We start from the raw sequence: 16,221 nt of genomic DNA, 5'->3' as shown, positions 1-16,221 counted from the left end.
GAAACTTGTCGTACACGAAGTACTCCATCGCGATCCCAGAGCATGGGGTCGGAGTAAAAAGGGCGCAGCCTGGGTCGCAGTAAAGATGCTGTGTCCGAATGCACAAAAATAAAAACACGTTTAAACCCGAGCAACGAGGCCGACAAAGCGCCAAAACAGTCAAAAGACAAAGCACGCTGAACTGCCCAAGTTGGCCTAAGCGCAAAAACAATGACAGGCTTTGCTGCTTTCCGTTAAGTCTCGCGGCATGATACAACTGGCGCTGCAATCTAGCTAAAGTTTTATATTTCGTCCACAACTTTTGAGAGTCCAGACCATGCGAACACAAATGATATTTAGTAAACACAAAATACTGTCTAATTATTACAAGTTTCGTTGTGCAAAAATACGAAAAATTGTTTTTGTCTTGATTTTTATATGGAGTTTATTTTATTTTCGCTCGCTAGATCTATCGATTTCAATGGGCTAGCGGCAAGTCGCACTGTTTTTTGGCGACATTTCGCATTTGCTAAATTTTTCTTTTATTGGTCGTGTGAGCCGTGTAGGCAGTGATTGTGTGATCGGTTTTTCGTATTGTGCGTGAGAAATGTCTGGGTGTACTGTGAGGCTGTTATGGCTTGTCTGCATGCGCTACAAAACTCCCCCAGCAGAACATTGTGTGTGATGCAGCGTGCATCCAAAAGGCGCTACTGCTCCTATATAAAACCCGGCGCGTCGTCAACGAAAGTCCCGCGCCAAACAACGTGGAGTCAGCGAGCGAGCAAGTCTGCTTCAGGTGTAGGTTGCGGTCTTCTAAATCAACCTGAACCGCATGTAAGCAATGGCGAGCGACGTACCGAGCAACGGGCTGGGCATAGGGTTTGCCTCGGCAAGCTACGGTCCGGCGACAGCGCGTCGTCGTCGCCTCTCTTGGTCTCGCTTCGTCTCTCAACTGTGAGCTGTGGTGACCTCCAGACAGCGGACACTGAGACCAGGTCTAACAACCTTGGGCAGCCGGGCGCGAGGAGCGTGAAGAGCCGCCATGAGCCTCGTGTGTTGACGAACTTGTAACCCAGCCCCTTTTCTACCAAATTAAAGCCTTTTTACCCCTTTACGCCCGCTCCACCGCTCACACATGGCGCAGTCGACGCCCGCAACCTGCCGCAGCCGCTTTGCCCGTCAAGTAAGCCCCTCCGCTTTCGATTGAGCGCTGTCGGAACGTCAACCGCCTCCTAAGCCTACCCTGCCTAGCCCGTCAACAACGATGCCTTTCATCAACTGGCGTGTTGCCACCGCCGAAGACCTTGCCACCCTGAATGTACAGATGATAAAAACCGAGCTGCAGCGCCGGAGCCTCTCCACAACCGGCATCAAGGAGGAATTGATCGACCGACGTCTGGTCGATACCGCCCAAGAACCACCGCCAAACGTGCCCGCAGCTTCGACGTCGTTTCCAACCGTGCCAGCATCTACGATGTCATTCCCGGAAATGCCAACCTTTACATCAGACCCAGCAGAGAACATGCAGAGCATGACAGCCTTCCTCCATCAGAACATGGCCGTGATGATGACAACGATAGCGAGTCAAGCGAATCCGGTGCAGCTAACGACGCTACCGGATCTCTCAGCTTCGTTGCCTACTTTCAATGGAAGTGGCACCCCTACCCTCAAGCATTGGGTCGAAGAGCTCGAGCGCACTCAACGACTTGCGCGATGGGAAGACCCAACTCTCTTGGCTATCGTACAAGGGAAGCTACGTGGTGTCGCAGCAGACTGGCATGTGTCAACAGGGCGACAACTTATAACCTGGATCATTTGGAAAGCCGGACTTGAAGAGCAATTCGGTGAACAACTTTTACTCATACAGTGGCACCAGAGAGTCGCAGCGATCACGCAGAAAGCTGGAGAGAGCCTGCAGCAGTACGCCTTCGCAAAGCTGAAGCTCATGTCACGCTGTCCAGTTCAGATTGCCGACAAGGAACGCATTGAATACCTCGTTCAAGGCATTCGTGACGAACAGGTAGCCACATCCATCGCTGTTCAGCGACCCCGGACCGTGGACGACTTCCTCAGCATAGTGTCTGAAGTGGACCGAGCATTGGACCACACCCGCCTGGCATCTTCAAAGTCAACAGAGCAAGCCTCAGGACGCCCCACGCCTCAAGGTACCATCGCCAAATCTGACAGTGCCGTGAACTCCCCACAGTCTGTTTGATCATCTGCCTTCCAGCACACCACACGTGTTATGCCGCCTCCTCGCATCACCAGCCTACCACCTCCTGACCAAGAATCAAGGTATGAGGCCATTTCGACGAAGTATGGTGCCCCAGCATACAGACGAGGACAAGACTTGAGAGATGCTGTGTGCTACAACTGTCAAAAGAAGGGCCACCTCGCAAGCAAATGTACCGAACCAAAACAGCCTTTTCGTGACAAGCAGACAGTCCCCAAAGTACCAACGGCTTGTGTTGGCCGCGCCGAGGACTTCGTGTCTGGATCCAAGTTTAAATGTGCTGTAGTCACCGCACAAGTCAAAGGACTGGGAGAGATCAGTGCCTTCCCAGACAGTGGTTCGAACGTCACCATCCTTGCAGCAAGCCTAGCATCAAACCTCAAGCTGGAACCGTGGACCAAGCCACCTTTGCTTGTCGGAGGAGGAAGCTCAGTCATGCCCGAAGGATCAGTCTTTCTGCGGATAACTATCGGACCTCTGTCTGCAGTTGTCAAAGCAGCCGTCCTTGAAAGGAACGCCCTCCCGCTCATTCTGGGAGAAGACTGGTTCTACGCAGCCCAAGCGGAACTGCATTTCAAGCCTCCGCTCCTACCTGTGATCTGCCAACCGTCAAACAACATTATCGTGCAGTGTAAGGAGGAACTCTTGCCAAGAATGTCGAATGCAGTAATCTTGACAACTTCTGCGTTGTCACGTTTTGACCCCCCCCTCTACTGCACAGCCACTCCAAGTCGAGCACGAGCCAGATGAAAACGAACCCTTGTGGATCCAACTCAACAAGGCAACCTTGGCTCTGGTGAACACAACTCGCTCCACGAGCCACCTCGAGACAGGCCCCCCAAGACAGTTGCCTCCAGACCAGCCTGCTATCATTCTTGATGATAATTTGACCGATATCTGCCTAGGAGCTCAGCTAAGTCACGAAGAACTAGAAGCCGTAAAGAGCATTGTACAACGCCATGCTGGTCTTTTCAGCAGCAGCCCTGAGGACATTGACCTCTATGAAGGCATTGAACACGAGATCAAGCTGATGCCCGACGCCAAGCCCTACGGTCGACAGCCATACCGCTACACCGCCAGTGACAGACAGTTCCTCGAGCGTCAGACAGCATCTCTGCTCGAGTATGACATCATTCGCCCATCCTCTGGACCATGGGGATTCCCAGCAATTGTTGTGACGCAAAAAGACAAAAAGAGGCTATGTGCGAACTACATACCTCTAAACCAGATGACAGTAAATGTCCTGCAGCCACTCCCCTGAGCTGATGACATTTTTGATGACCTTGGTGGAAGCTCCCTTTTTGCGGTTTTGGACTTATGCTGCGCGTACTGGCAGATCAGAGTGAAAGATGAAGACCAAGAGAAAACCACATTCATCACTCATCAGGGTACCTTCAAGTAGACGCGAATGCCTTTTGGCTTGAAGAATGCACCGTCCACCTTTCAAAAAACGATGCACAAGATATTTCCTCAGCTGAAGCCCCGACAGTCCAAATCAGGTGTGCGCACATACCTGGATGACATCATCATCTTTGCCGACACCTTTTCGGAGTTCCTGGATCTTCTCGAAGAGGCCCTGACTCTCCTGCAGCAGGCCGGCTTCAAGGTTTCCTTGAAGAAGTGCAAGTTTGCGGTTCCTTCTGTGAAGTTTCTTGGATTTGTGATCTCTTAACAAGGTAAACAACCAGACCCTTCAAAGATCGAAGCACTCCTGCGAATCCCAGCGCCAACAACGTCGAAACGGCTGCTTTCGTGGCTCCAAACGGCCAATTTTTACAGACGCGTCATATGTGACTTTTCGAAGATTGCAGCGCCTCTTCAAGCCGCCATTCGGAACGTCGAGTTCCAGTGGACACCCGAGTGCCAGCAGGCTTTTGAAACTATTCGCTCTGCACTAACGTCACCACCAATATTAGGCCACTTTGATGCTGACGCGCCTACGACAGTCGCCACAGACGCATCTGCTACAGCCCTTGGAGCAGTACTCGCCCAGAAGCAAGACGGAAAAGAGACTGTGATTGAGTATGCCAGCCGATTGCTCACGGAACCTGAACGGAAACTGCACAGCAATGTTTGGGAAGCCATGGCCGTGCATTGGGCCATCACAGTGAAATTTTGACATTACCTATTGGGACGACGGTTCCATCTTCTGACTGACAACTGGTCAGTCGCCTGTTTGACCACAAACTTCAAGCCGTCGCTACGCTTTACAGGAATGCTACTGGATCTAACCGAGTTTGACTTCTCGGTTGAGCACCGACCCGGACTTCAGAACCACGTGGCTGACATGCTTTCTCGATACTCATGTGCCACGGTGTCCCAGGTCGACACACTCATCGCAATGCAAGCTGAAGACGAAACATGCAAGGCCATCCGTGCAAAACTTCTGTCAAAACAGGACACCCAGAACTTTGTTGTGGTCGACAAGACCCTGTGCAGAGTTGTGAATCCAGAACTGTGCACAATTGTTGTCCCGGCCAAGATGCAACAGCAGGTCCTTGAACTTGCTCATGACGCCAATGGACACATGGATGTGTCACGCACCCTCACAAAGGTCAAAGACCGTTATTGGTGGCCGAAGATGACTGCTACTACGAAAGAGTATGTCTCAGGCTGTCAAGTTTGCCAAGCTCACAACCGACCCACCACGCGATCAGTTGGCACAATGTGTTTCATGCCCACTACAGAGATCCCCTTCAGTGCAATAGCCCTTGATCATATCACAGTGCCAGGAACAGAAGATAAGTGCATACTCAACGTCATCCACTTCGCAACCAGATACATTGTCCCAGCAGCAGTGCCTACAACTTCAACAAAAGATGTGCTGAAACATTTGCATTCGCTGTTCTACAGATTCGGAGCCTGTGATGACTGTCTCTCCGACCATGCCAAGTCATTCGAGTTCCACCAGTTCAGGAGCTTCATGCGCATGCATGGTGTGAACATGCACTTCTCAGTAGCATACCGTGCTGCCAGCAACGGACTTGTGGAACGTGCCCACGGGACGCTTGTGACAGTACTTCGGAAACTGTGTGACGGTGGTCAGTCACTCCGGGTCGCTAAACTGGAAGAGGCCGCCTTTGCTGTGAACACAACCCGCCACCGAGGCACCAGATTTTCACCCTTCAAACTTTTGTTCGGGTTCATACCAAAGCTGCCACACCAGAAAGTCCGCCCACATCAAACCTCTGACCTCAGCGAAAGACTTCTAGCACTACCAGACCTGCGAAGCGAAGCAGTCAGTAACTCTGAACAAGCTCAGGAAACACGGAAGACGATATATGACAGGACCCACCGCGATGCATCTTATGACATCGGTGACTTTGTATGGATACGACGACAAGAGCCTATCCTTCAGGGATCGGAGAAACGTGCTCCCAAATTTAAAGGATTATATCAAGTCACACGCAAGGGAACTCCAGTTACGTATGACGTGCGACGTGTGACAAACTCGACGACGACTACAGCAGAGTCCCGATGCGCCCACGTAAGCCAGATGAAAAAATACCGGCCCCCATATTTCGATCCAATTCTGGTTGAGTCGACCACTGAAGATCAAGCCCCCGCACACAACTCCGTGGGACTTGAAGCTGAACCTGACTTGGTGCCTTTGCCGCAGTGAGGACCCAGGCCACTCTCCAAACCAAAGACCGCAGCGTCATCGGGCAACACCAAAGCGACTACAGGACTATGACCTGTCGCTGCAAGATTAGGTTGTTCTTTTGTTCCAAGAGGACTTGAACTTGCAAATGGGGTGGGATGTGAGCTGTGGTGACCTCCAGACAGCGGACACTGAGACCAGGTCTAACAACCTTGGGCAGCCGGGCGCGAGGAGCGTGAAGAGCCGCCATGAGCCTCGTGTGTTGACGAACTTGTAACCCAGCCCCTTTTCTACCAAATTAAAGCCTTTTTACCCCTTTACGCCCGCTCCACCGCTCACAGAACTGAACATATCGCTCACATGCGGTTTATGCTCGCTCCGTGTGGGCGTTCCTTATTTGAGTGCGTTAGCACTAAGCGGGGCCATTTGCCAAAATGGTGTGGGTCCGTCTAGGCCTCTAGGTGAAGCGCCTAACGGTTAATTCTGGCTCAAACATGTAATTCCATAGAATGATGGGGTCCGGGTGATCCAAGCTACGGTGGCTTGAAGGGGGAGGTGTCAGAATCGCGGTGTGACGGAGAGAGCAGCCCGTCAGGATGCAGCGGTGGCGCTGCTGTCGCCACTGAGGTGCCCGTCCGCTGGCGCGTCCGCTCCGATGCGTGCGCTTTGGTACTTGCTCCGCGCGTTCGTGCGGCGCTTGAAATGAATGCCTTTAAGCTAATTTCCACCTAGCTCCACTGACTTCGAACGTGTGGCTACAGCAACCCCCTAATAAACCTGCAAATCATTTTATAATGATTTAGGTGCGCGTGGGCGCCCAAGGCTCTCGATACGCTGAAGCGTTATCAACAAGAGAAACTACTGTAAAACATTTTTTTTTTCGTAAAGCCCTAATTTTTTGCGAACTTCACAAATTAAGAAAATTGCGAAATTTAGGGGCACGCGAAAATACCGGCCTCTAGAAGCCCTGAATTGCGTCCTCCAGAATTCGTGTAATTAACTGGTCACGAATATGTCTCTCTGCACGATTCTCGAGAACATGGTGCCGCGAAATGTCTTACACTATTTAGTTCGGCTAGTTGGTTCATGATCATCAAATGAAATGTGCCCGCGCAGGATGCAACGAGCACGACAACTTACGCATTTTATGTTTCATTTATTTCTGGGCTCTAGTGAACGTGTATAGGTCCGCTAGTAGCGTTGGGATGGGCATGGTTCGTTGAGATCGTCAACATTCGCACTTGAAAGGGGGGAGGGGAGGGGAAGAACACTCGATTAATCAATGAAGTTTCACGCCTGCTAGATATGGGCCACAAGGGCCCAATCTGACACCTTTTAACAAATAGAAAAACCACCTTCAATTGAATATTCAAACCTGTATTCTCACTTATTTACAAAACAACCGATATTTAAAAAAAATGTACAGAAACTAGTTTGGACGGTAACCAGAAACGGAAATCACGTTGTATGCCGCAACTTGAGGTACTTCATCTTGTCCCTCTTGCCTTGCCTGGACGCATTCTGAGCTGCAACAAGGAAATGCATCCTAGTCAGCACGAAGAAACGTATAACTTGATTTGTCTCTTCGACAGTGTGCTCCGCGCAGCCAACCAAGTTCAGTCTGTTTTTGGAGAGGCAGGAGATGAGGTCCCTTACGCTGTTCGCCCTCAACTTATTGAAGGTTAAACAGTACGTGAATCCATCTTCCATTGTTTCACCTAGGTCCTTGAGTGCCTGGTATGGGTAAAGAAGGCGTCCCCTGTTCATGTACTTTGTCAGGCACGACTCTCCTGGGTACGAGGGCGAATCCTTGGGCTGAAGAAGCAACCTCGAACACTCTTCGCACTTGGTTTTCTTCAGCATTTTGCGGGCGACATTGCCACTAGCATTGTAGGTTATCCAAGAGTCGCTTTTCGAAGCAACCATGTCACCGTGCCCTGGCAATGCACTGCATGCTTTTATCATTTCATGAGCCTCGTTCAAGTAGCCCACATCCAAGAGATCGTCCAGCTTGTTTTGCAGTTCCGCCAAGTCAGAGTTGCTGCGAGGATCAAGAAGGCTGTTTAAGAGTCCTTGTGAAATGTTGCCACTTGTAGGTGACCGGGCTAAGCTGTAAAAGCTCAGGCAGTTCACTGAAATCAAGAACTGCGTCGGCGTGGGATGGTCGTTGCAGCCTGACATCTGTCTTAAGATGCCAAACAAATTCTCGATAGAGTCCTGACTGAGACGTGCGATCATCAAATACTTGAATCCCAATGTCTTTGTCATGTATGTCAGGAGCGAGAGTGTGCTTGCAAGAGTCACCCGAAAGCCTTCAGCTGTAGCTTGGCTCAAAAACCCCAGCTTTCCAACAGTGGCTTCCCAGATGTCAAGGTATTGTTGAAACCTCTTGATGTGCTTGACTTGTTCCGTCTCTGGTCTCAAACCAGTTCGGCGGTGCCCTGAAGTCATGGAAGCGATGAGGTTCCTCAGCATAGCGACAAACAATGAAGTGGCCACTGCGCTCCCAGATCCATAACGGCTCTCCTCTTCGTGTCTGTATACATAAAGGCCCCTCAGTACCTCGTCACAGAAGAATCTAAATGCGAGATTCACTCGCATCTTCTCGAATCCATTCGGCTGAAAAACAGCCATTGTTACGTGCGGCATTGCTTTGAGAGGCACAGTACTTGCACTGTCGCATTTCCATGCTTCGTTTACGAACTCGCTGCTTACTCGTCCATCTGGAGTCTGGAGCCCTGTTGAAGATACAGAGTTCCGCGCACATTTTACAAGGTGCGGGAAGTCCGAAATGAAGTGTAGATACCGGCTCGGGTCCACTGGATGTTGAACTTCACAGACTGTCTTCGTGAGCTTCCCAGTGATACCAAACATTTTCCACATACTCCTGTTCCAGGAGGCGCCATTGCATGTGATGAAATCAACAAAAAGTCCAGACTTCTCCACAGAAATCACAGCATCCACAAAGATTCTGGACAGCACATCTGCCTTCACATTACCTCGTGCACCAAAGACGCCAAGAATCTGCTGCCATTTGCCTGTGAAAGGTTGAAACAGAACCACAAGCCCGTGGTCGCATGTAACACTTTCCTGACCCGCAGAGCTGTAGCTGCCGAGGTCAACAAATCCATCGATGAGTCCTTTTTTGTTGACCATTAGGCTTTCTGAAAGCTTCATTTCATCAACGAGAATCTCTCCGTGTCGCCGGTATAGATCGATGTCCTTTGACATCTCGGCTATTGCTGCAAACACCTTCTCATTGAATCCAAAGCTGGTTTTGTAGGTTTTTCCATATGTCCGTAGGCACGAAGGGCTAAGGACTACCATGAACTTGTCTGTTCGAATATGCTCGTACAGTCGAGGGCTTTTCATGTGCATGACAATGCACTCGAGTATTCATTCCTGATCAAACTTCATACCGTTGGTCCCCTTCCTCGTTGAAGCTTCAAAGCATGCCCGTATTTGCAGCTGCTGCTGCAAGTACGGGCATGCTATCCCGGCACGGCATGGCGGGTACGGGCAAATACGGGCATTTTTGGACAGGCCTTCCATCTTCCGCTGAAAACTAGCGGTACTGGTGGACTCGTTCTCCGTCCTCATCGTTTCAATGTCTTTCTTCAGGTTTGCGATGTTGCGCTTCTGACGACGAAGTTGCACATTTTTTCTAATCACCTTTCGTGGTGCCTCAACACGGGTCTGTTTTGCTCTTGTGCGCTTGTAAGAAGCCTGGTTCAAGAGCAACCTTTTAATGCCTGCAATACAATATTTGCATTGCAGGCATCGCTTTTCATTTTGCGAAACTCCACCACATTTCACACTGCGAAACTTGCCAGCATATGTCTTGTGCTTTGTTTTTGTTTGCATCATGTCAATGCTCGTCCCCATCTCAAACCCTTCACAAGGAACAAGGGTATCCATCTCTGAAAGCAGGTCCTTCACAGCATCAGCGCTGTCGACATCCACAGTTGTCACCACTGATCCCTGTACGTGTGCGGTGCAGTGGATACTTGTCTCGCTAGTAGAGCACAAAAGCAGCTTCTGAAAGCAGAGAGTTTCACCATTTGGTGCACGCACTGGAAACGCTACGACGTTCGGTGCTTTCGGTATCGCGTGCTTTGCCCAGTATTTGCTTGGAAGATATTCTTCTTTCATGCTCTCCAACTTTTTTTTTGTGCTGGGCTGCGTCATTGGTGTGATGTTGGCTACAACGATGCGCTCGTGTTCACGAATGACGTCGTCCCTCTTTTGCTTTCGAGGCACGCCGCCGTTGGACGTCACCGACTTCCTCTTTGACGGCAGTTTCTTCGACAGGTACGCGGGAATGTTCGAAAACAATGCTGGGATTGCATCGGCTGTCAGGCAAGGGCGATCACAGGGAATTTCCACCGTCTCGCCGTTAATGACGTGCGTGTAGTTGCGAACTATGAATCTCTCGTCAAAATGAGCTTCACAGACTACGGAGCTTTTCTCGAGAGGCTTGTCAGCTCGCGGGATTGAGTGCTGCCAAGCCCGACGGCGTTCATCGTCGTGGGGAACGGCGAAGAGGGAGGCTTTCTGCGCTTTATTTTTGGCGGAAACGTACCCTGTGGTGCATCCGGAAGCAAAGCAGTGTGTTAGACGTTGTGCCATCGCTGTGGTCTGGACGCAAGGGGCGACGATTCTGAAGCCCCCCCGATAAAACGAGCACTGGGAGCAAAGTGCGGAGCGAACAAACCGAACAAGCCTTCGCCGACAGTGCCTTCTCCGGTTCGCGCGGGCGCCTCAGAGTCGACACGCGCCCCACCTCTCGTCGTCGTGAAATACTAGCGCGCCTCCTTTAACGGCGCGGTTTAGGCGATTCTGACGCCTCCCCCTTCTAGCCACCGTATCCAAGGGTCTCGCGCAGGCAAGGAATCATGGAATACAGAGTTAGAGTTTCTGGGGAAGGGTTAGAAGGCGAGGGGAGAGGATAGCGCACGCGCAGTGCAAGGGCGGAACGAGTCCTCATGCCTCTTAAACAGATTTGGGAGAAGATCCTCCAAATTTTGTTTAAAGCGTAAACCCAACTTTTTGGCCCGCATAAAAAAAACTATTGATCACCGAATGCCGAAACTCTGCTAGAATGTAACCCTAGTGGTCCGAGAAAGATACCGAAGTTTCAGAACGTAGCGTCGATGAATTCAAGCCATTTATTTATTTGCGACGCCTACCAAAAGCCTAGGATGGTGGAGCATCAAGCCAGAAAAAGTAAATCTAAAACACAACCTGATTACAATATACTATATGCCACAAGGTCAGTACTTCTTTTGAACAGTTATAAGCAATTTCCTGAACACCTGAATGAGGAAATGGGGTCGTGTCCCAGTAGCGTTTCCTATTCATCTCCATGTACTCCTCAGCTCCGTCTGCCGCCATTTTCTCGTTAAAAATGTTCTATAGTGACTCATAAATTTTAATTCAATGATGCTACGTTCCCAAACCCTGGCATCTTGCTTCGACCGCTAGGTTACATTCTCGCAGTTTCAGCATTGGACGATCCATACTTTTTTTGTGCAAGCCTAAATGTAGGGCCTTCTTTTCTCGATTCGACCCTGTAGAGTGCCTCCACGTTGCTGGCTGCACCTCTCCCAGAGTTGAGCCATCTCTGTCGTGTGCTAGCTGCGCTGGCGTCTTTACGAGCAATTGACAAAGCTATTGGCTGTGATATTTGTGAAGAGGGTGGCACAAGTATCACAATGTTAAGAAAGTGTAACACTAGCTTCCCATCATTAACAATTTAAGATCACATCTTTGACTGCATATGGCATAGACTTGTTGGTGACAACCCTGTTGACGGTTGCTCGCATATGATTGTTATCGAGGATTGCTTGTATGAAGATACATGCTCTTATAGTTCTACCACGTAGTCCTGTTTGTACTTTCCTTTCAAGCGATAATCCCCAATATTTTAATCAACCGCTGCTTTATAGCCTCATACGCACTGTTTTGCATACACCTAATACGCTGAGCGGGAGAGGATATGGCGGCTCCGCGTGAGCAGACGACAGGAGATGGTGGCATTTGCCCCGCCAAACGATGTTGCCGCTCTTGCAGGCAAAGCTAACAATATTGAGGTACTCTAGATTGAAAGACTTTTTTGCGACCTAAAACAGAACTTTTCATTGAATGACGCTTTAGCCAACGGCGGCATTCAAATTAGTGAACAGATCTATGCTTTGGTAGCCTACCTTGCCGAACTCTTGGCAGTGAACCGTAGGGCTCTGTATGGAAGCCTGGTTGCTGCCGGCTGCAAACGGCATTTTCTCTAAAACGTCGTTTGCGAAAATGATACTTAATCGTTAAAGTGCAATTCGCACATATAACATGGACCCGTTTTGCTGCTGAATGTCCACTCATTGTTAAACTGTCATTTATTTCATATTTTTTCAGCGGAGTTCGGAGATAGAGGTCCAATAAGACGCTGCCGAGAACAATGCTAGCCCAGAGCATGATCCAAGTCTGAAAATGGAAAGTACTACCTCTGACAGTCAGCTCCCTGGGCATCTGGAAGACATAAGCTTGTCAGCTGAACAGGGTGCTCAGGACGAATGTGATCTTGGCAGGTGTCCGGACATTTCTGACCCCGATGGAGATCTTTCAGAATTCATTAAGGTGAACTCTGAAACAACACTGCCTCACCAATCTACCACTGTGCTCCAAGCCGTGCTACTCTTCCTGACATTTGTTGCAGCTGCTGGCTTCCTATGGACTCAGGTTGATGGTTCGTTAAAGCTCATGAATGCAGTGTTGGGCCAAGAGGTGTTTCCTGCAACAAAGACTGGTTTCAGAAAGCTCCGGGAGCTTCAGCAGTCAAAGAGAGTGGAAGTCCATACTTTCTGCCCAACATGTCGTTTCTTGACAACAAGCTGTGGAATTGAACATCAGCGCTGTGGCATCTGCGACAAAGTACTGACTTTGGCGCAGCTATCGAAGAAAGGAAGCTTTAGTAAAACGACGGACCTGAAACAGCAACTCCTGCACTTGCTGAAACACGCTGGGGAGCTGGTGGTCAAGAACCTAAAAGAGCTTGCTTTTTCGACTCATCAAGGATTATACCGGGATATCACAGATTTTGCGCTCTAAGCAAATGCCGCAGTGAAAATAAGATGACATGGAGTGACTTGACTGTAACTGTAAACAGTGACGGATCACCAGTTTTCAGGTCAAGTAAAGGGTCCTTGTGGCCAATACAAGTTTCATTGAATGAGTTACCTATCCCACATCGTTGGAAGAACATACTATTGGCCGCTGTTTGGTTCGCCAAAGAACATCCACGTGCTCACTTACACTTGAAGACCTTCGTGGAAAAGTTCAATGCAATCGGCACGCCGACATGTACTTTGCTGGACAAATTGTGCAGTCCACGGTCAGTGTCCAGTGCTGCTGCGTTGACTCACCGGCATGGGCTGGTTTGCTTAATGCAAAACAGTACAACGGCTACTATGGGTGTTCTTGGTGTTTTCAGAAAGGGAAACTTGTTGACGGTGAGACTTTTTACAGCTGTACTACAAAGTGTTAGCTTGTTCATTTTTACATGAAACATAAGACTAAAGCAACTGTTTGCTCTTAATTTTGTCCTGAATGAAGGCAACTTTATGGCATTTAATTTAACTGCCTGTCAAAGAAACATAGCTCACATAGAACCTTGTCAGGCTGTAACCGCAGCTTTTTGCCCAGGTTGTCACCTTTTATAGTAAAGTCAAAAGAGGAAAAACTTATTTTCATGCTCCTGCTTTTCAGGGACAATGAAATACACTTTCGAAGGCCCAGACGTGGTAGAGAGATCCCACAGCACGGTGATTAGTGCAGTGACTATTGCAGCTGCAAGGGGACGTCCTGTTGACGGCATAAAGGGACCATCAGCCTGTGCTAAGCTGCGCTCACTGTACTTGGTGGGGTTTCCTCCCAGATTATTTGCGTTGTGTTCTGGAAGGCGTATTTGCTCAACTGATGGATCTTTGGCTGTGTTCAACTGGACAGCGGTGGTATATTGAAAACAGGCTCAAGGAGCTCGATGAGCAAATCGTAAAGATCCGCCCTCCAATCTCTTTCACATGGCTTCCCAGACCACTTTCAGAACGATCATTTTGGAAAGCCACTGAATGTAAATATTGGCTTCTGTATTATGGAGTGCCGACCCTCCAAAATCTTCTTCCAGAAACATACCTAACACATTTTTCTCTTTCTCAAAGTGTGTTTATGCTGTTGAAGACGACTATTCAAGAGTGCGAGATTATTCTCGCTGAAAGATTACCCAATCAGTTTGTAGAAGTTACTAACTGTAGGGTTAAAATCACCTTACATTTAACGTTCACCAGCTTGTCCACCTCGCTAGATCAGTGCGAATGACCGGGCCGCTGTGGGTCACCTCTGCATTTTCCTTTGAAGCGGGCAATGGTGAAATTTTAAAGCTTGTTTCTGCAGCCAAGGGTGTTCCTCAGCAAATACCTGAACGCTACATCATGCGAGAGGTACTAAAGTCGCTAACATGGATAGTGAAACTTCCACTTTTCTTGAAACGCCAGCAAGAATTAATTTCGGGTAAACGAGGGGAGCAGAACCAATCACGTGTGTTGGGTGCTCCTTTGCCACGCCCTGTGTTGGAAAATTGCATAAAGGTGCTAATAGAAGACACCATAGGTCATGTAGCATCAGTTAGTGAGTACCTGAGGGCCCGACTTAATGGAAATATTGTGCACAGTGCCCAGTATCGAAGGCCAGACAAGACTTGCTATGAGTACCTAGAAGCCAGCGACGGCAAGCTTTGTGGAGTACTCAGAATATTTGCAGTGGAGGCTGGTGTCCTGTTGCTCTGCCAGGAATTGATTTGTGGAGATTTAATGCTTTTTTGTGTGAAATTGAGCATCCCCAAACCAATGTTGGTCTGCGGTTGCTTCGTGAAGAAGACATTGCTTCACTGTGTGTGTTTGTAGACGAACCGATAGGTTATTTCTTGCAAAAATTCAAAATCTTTATGAAAAAGATTAACGAGGTTTGCCCAGCACTTTTTATGGTTAAGCTAGTTACAAAAGAATATACATTCAATGAATATGTTGCTGATAATGCTCAAGATTAAACAAAAACTTGGTTCACATCCTGTAACTTTCACTGTAAAATACCAAAAATACACCCACCCAAACTTTGGAGGTAATAATGAACTGCTGGAAGATGGCTGTTGTGGAAAGGTTGCAGGCAATTTTTCAATTTATTTCAAAAGCATTGGCTGGGTTCCTATTTTTCACATGTTTGAAAGTACATGGGCATGTGACTGTTATTTTACGGTAGGAAAACGATGAATTGTGCACTGGAATGTTGGCACAAACAGATTCAGGCATTGCTTATGGAAACTATGGCTTGGTTATAACAATCAGTTGAAATATGCTTTGAGGCTAATTTCACACAAAAATTTGCGTGAAAACCTATGCAATCTTTTAATTTTTTTATTTTTAATTCTCCGTGGAACATGTATTGAGAACATGCTTTTTTGTAAATAATAAACTTGATATGTGATTTCAAATTATTTGTCTTTAGTAGCTGAGGTAAAGTTTTGATGCATGAGCTTTAAAAGAGCTGTGCAACCATTTTCTCACTTTTGCTAAATATTGTGCCGAAAGCATCCTTGAGGCTCATATAGAGTAAAAACTGTGCAACATTTTCTATCCGTATCTCTAAAAACAGTATCTCTAAAAAATTATCGTAAAATTATCAGTTTTCAACCCCTCAACTCGCACGCTGATCAAGCGGTCACATTTTCTGGTGCCACACTTTAAAGGCCTGTTCACACATACAGCGGAGCGCTAAGTTAGCGCTACGTAAGTGCTCCAAGGAGCGCTCATGTGGCGCTTCCCAGCGCGTGACTGAGTTCTAACATAGCGCGCGATTAGCGCTTCTGTGGCGCATTGTTAGCGCTCCAGTAGCGCCTTGTTAGCGCTCCAGTAGCGCCTTGTTAGCGCTTCAGTAGCGCCGTGTTAGCGCTTCAGTTGCGCTTCTTGTACCGCGGTGCTGCGGATTAGCGCGTGCACTGCGGTTCCGGTTCCTGTGGTTGGGTGTGCATCAGCAGAACCATGGCGGACATGTATGATGCTGAAATAGAAATGCGACCAATGCTCTTACATACGCGATTAATGCATATGTGTGTGGACGGCTCAACGCCTAGAGGAGTCCTCTGGGTGTGCGAAATCTTTCGTCAGCGAGATACCGAAATGTACCCGGCGAACCTTGTTCCTAGGTTGAGGGACCGAGACACAGAGCTCTTTCGAAGGCGATTGTTTTTAACTGCGTGTCTTTGAAACCAGGGGCACGCATATCGAATAGAAAGCGATGAGATCGTACCCAATCAATTAGTCGCTCAGAGTCCATGACTCTGGATCGCCTGCCCGACGCTTTGCTT

At 48.6% G+C, this 16,221-nt stretch overlaps 1 protein-coding gene and 1 pseudogene across 1 annotated transcript; one reads left to right on the top strand and one right to left on the bottom strand.

Annotated features, from left to right (window-relative positions):
* Positions 1-9,498: 9,498 nt before the first annotated feature.
* LOC120839600 lies at positions 9,499-10,442 on the bottom strand. The gene is made up of 2 exons (XM_040209910.1): positions 9,644-10,442; positions 9,499-9,539 (listed from the first exon to the last, which is right to left on the bottom strand). Exons 1-2 carry the CDS (start codon positions 10,440-10,442, stop codon positions 9,499-9,501), a joined length of 840 nt encoding a protein of 279 aa, XP_040065844.1.
* A 2,722-nt stretch (positions 10,443-13,164) lies between these two features.
* On the top strand, positions 13,165-14,180 carry LOC115325624 (annotated as a pseudogene).
* The last annotated feature ends 2,041 nt before the right edge of the window (positions 14,181-16,221 follow it).

Source organism: Ixodes scapularis, unplaced genomic scaffold, assembly GCF_016920785.2.
Source record: "Ixodes scapularis isolate PalLabHiFi unplaced genomic scaffold, ASM1692078v2 PGA_scaffold6__148_contigs__length_123643588, whole genome shotgun sequence".
In the NCBI taxonomy this organism is placed as follows: domain Eukaryota; kingdom Metazoa; phylum Arthropoda; class Arachnida; order Ixodida; family Ixodidae; genus Ixodes; species Ixodes scapularis.
Note: the sequence above shows the minus strand (reverse complement) of the source record. Positions and strands in the feature narration are given on the sequence as shown.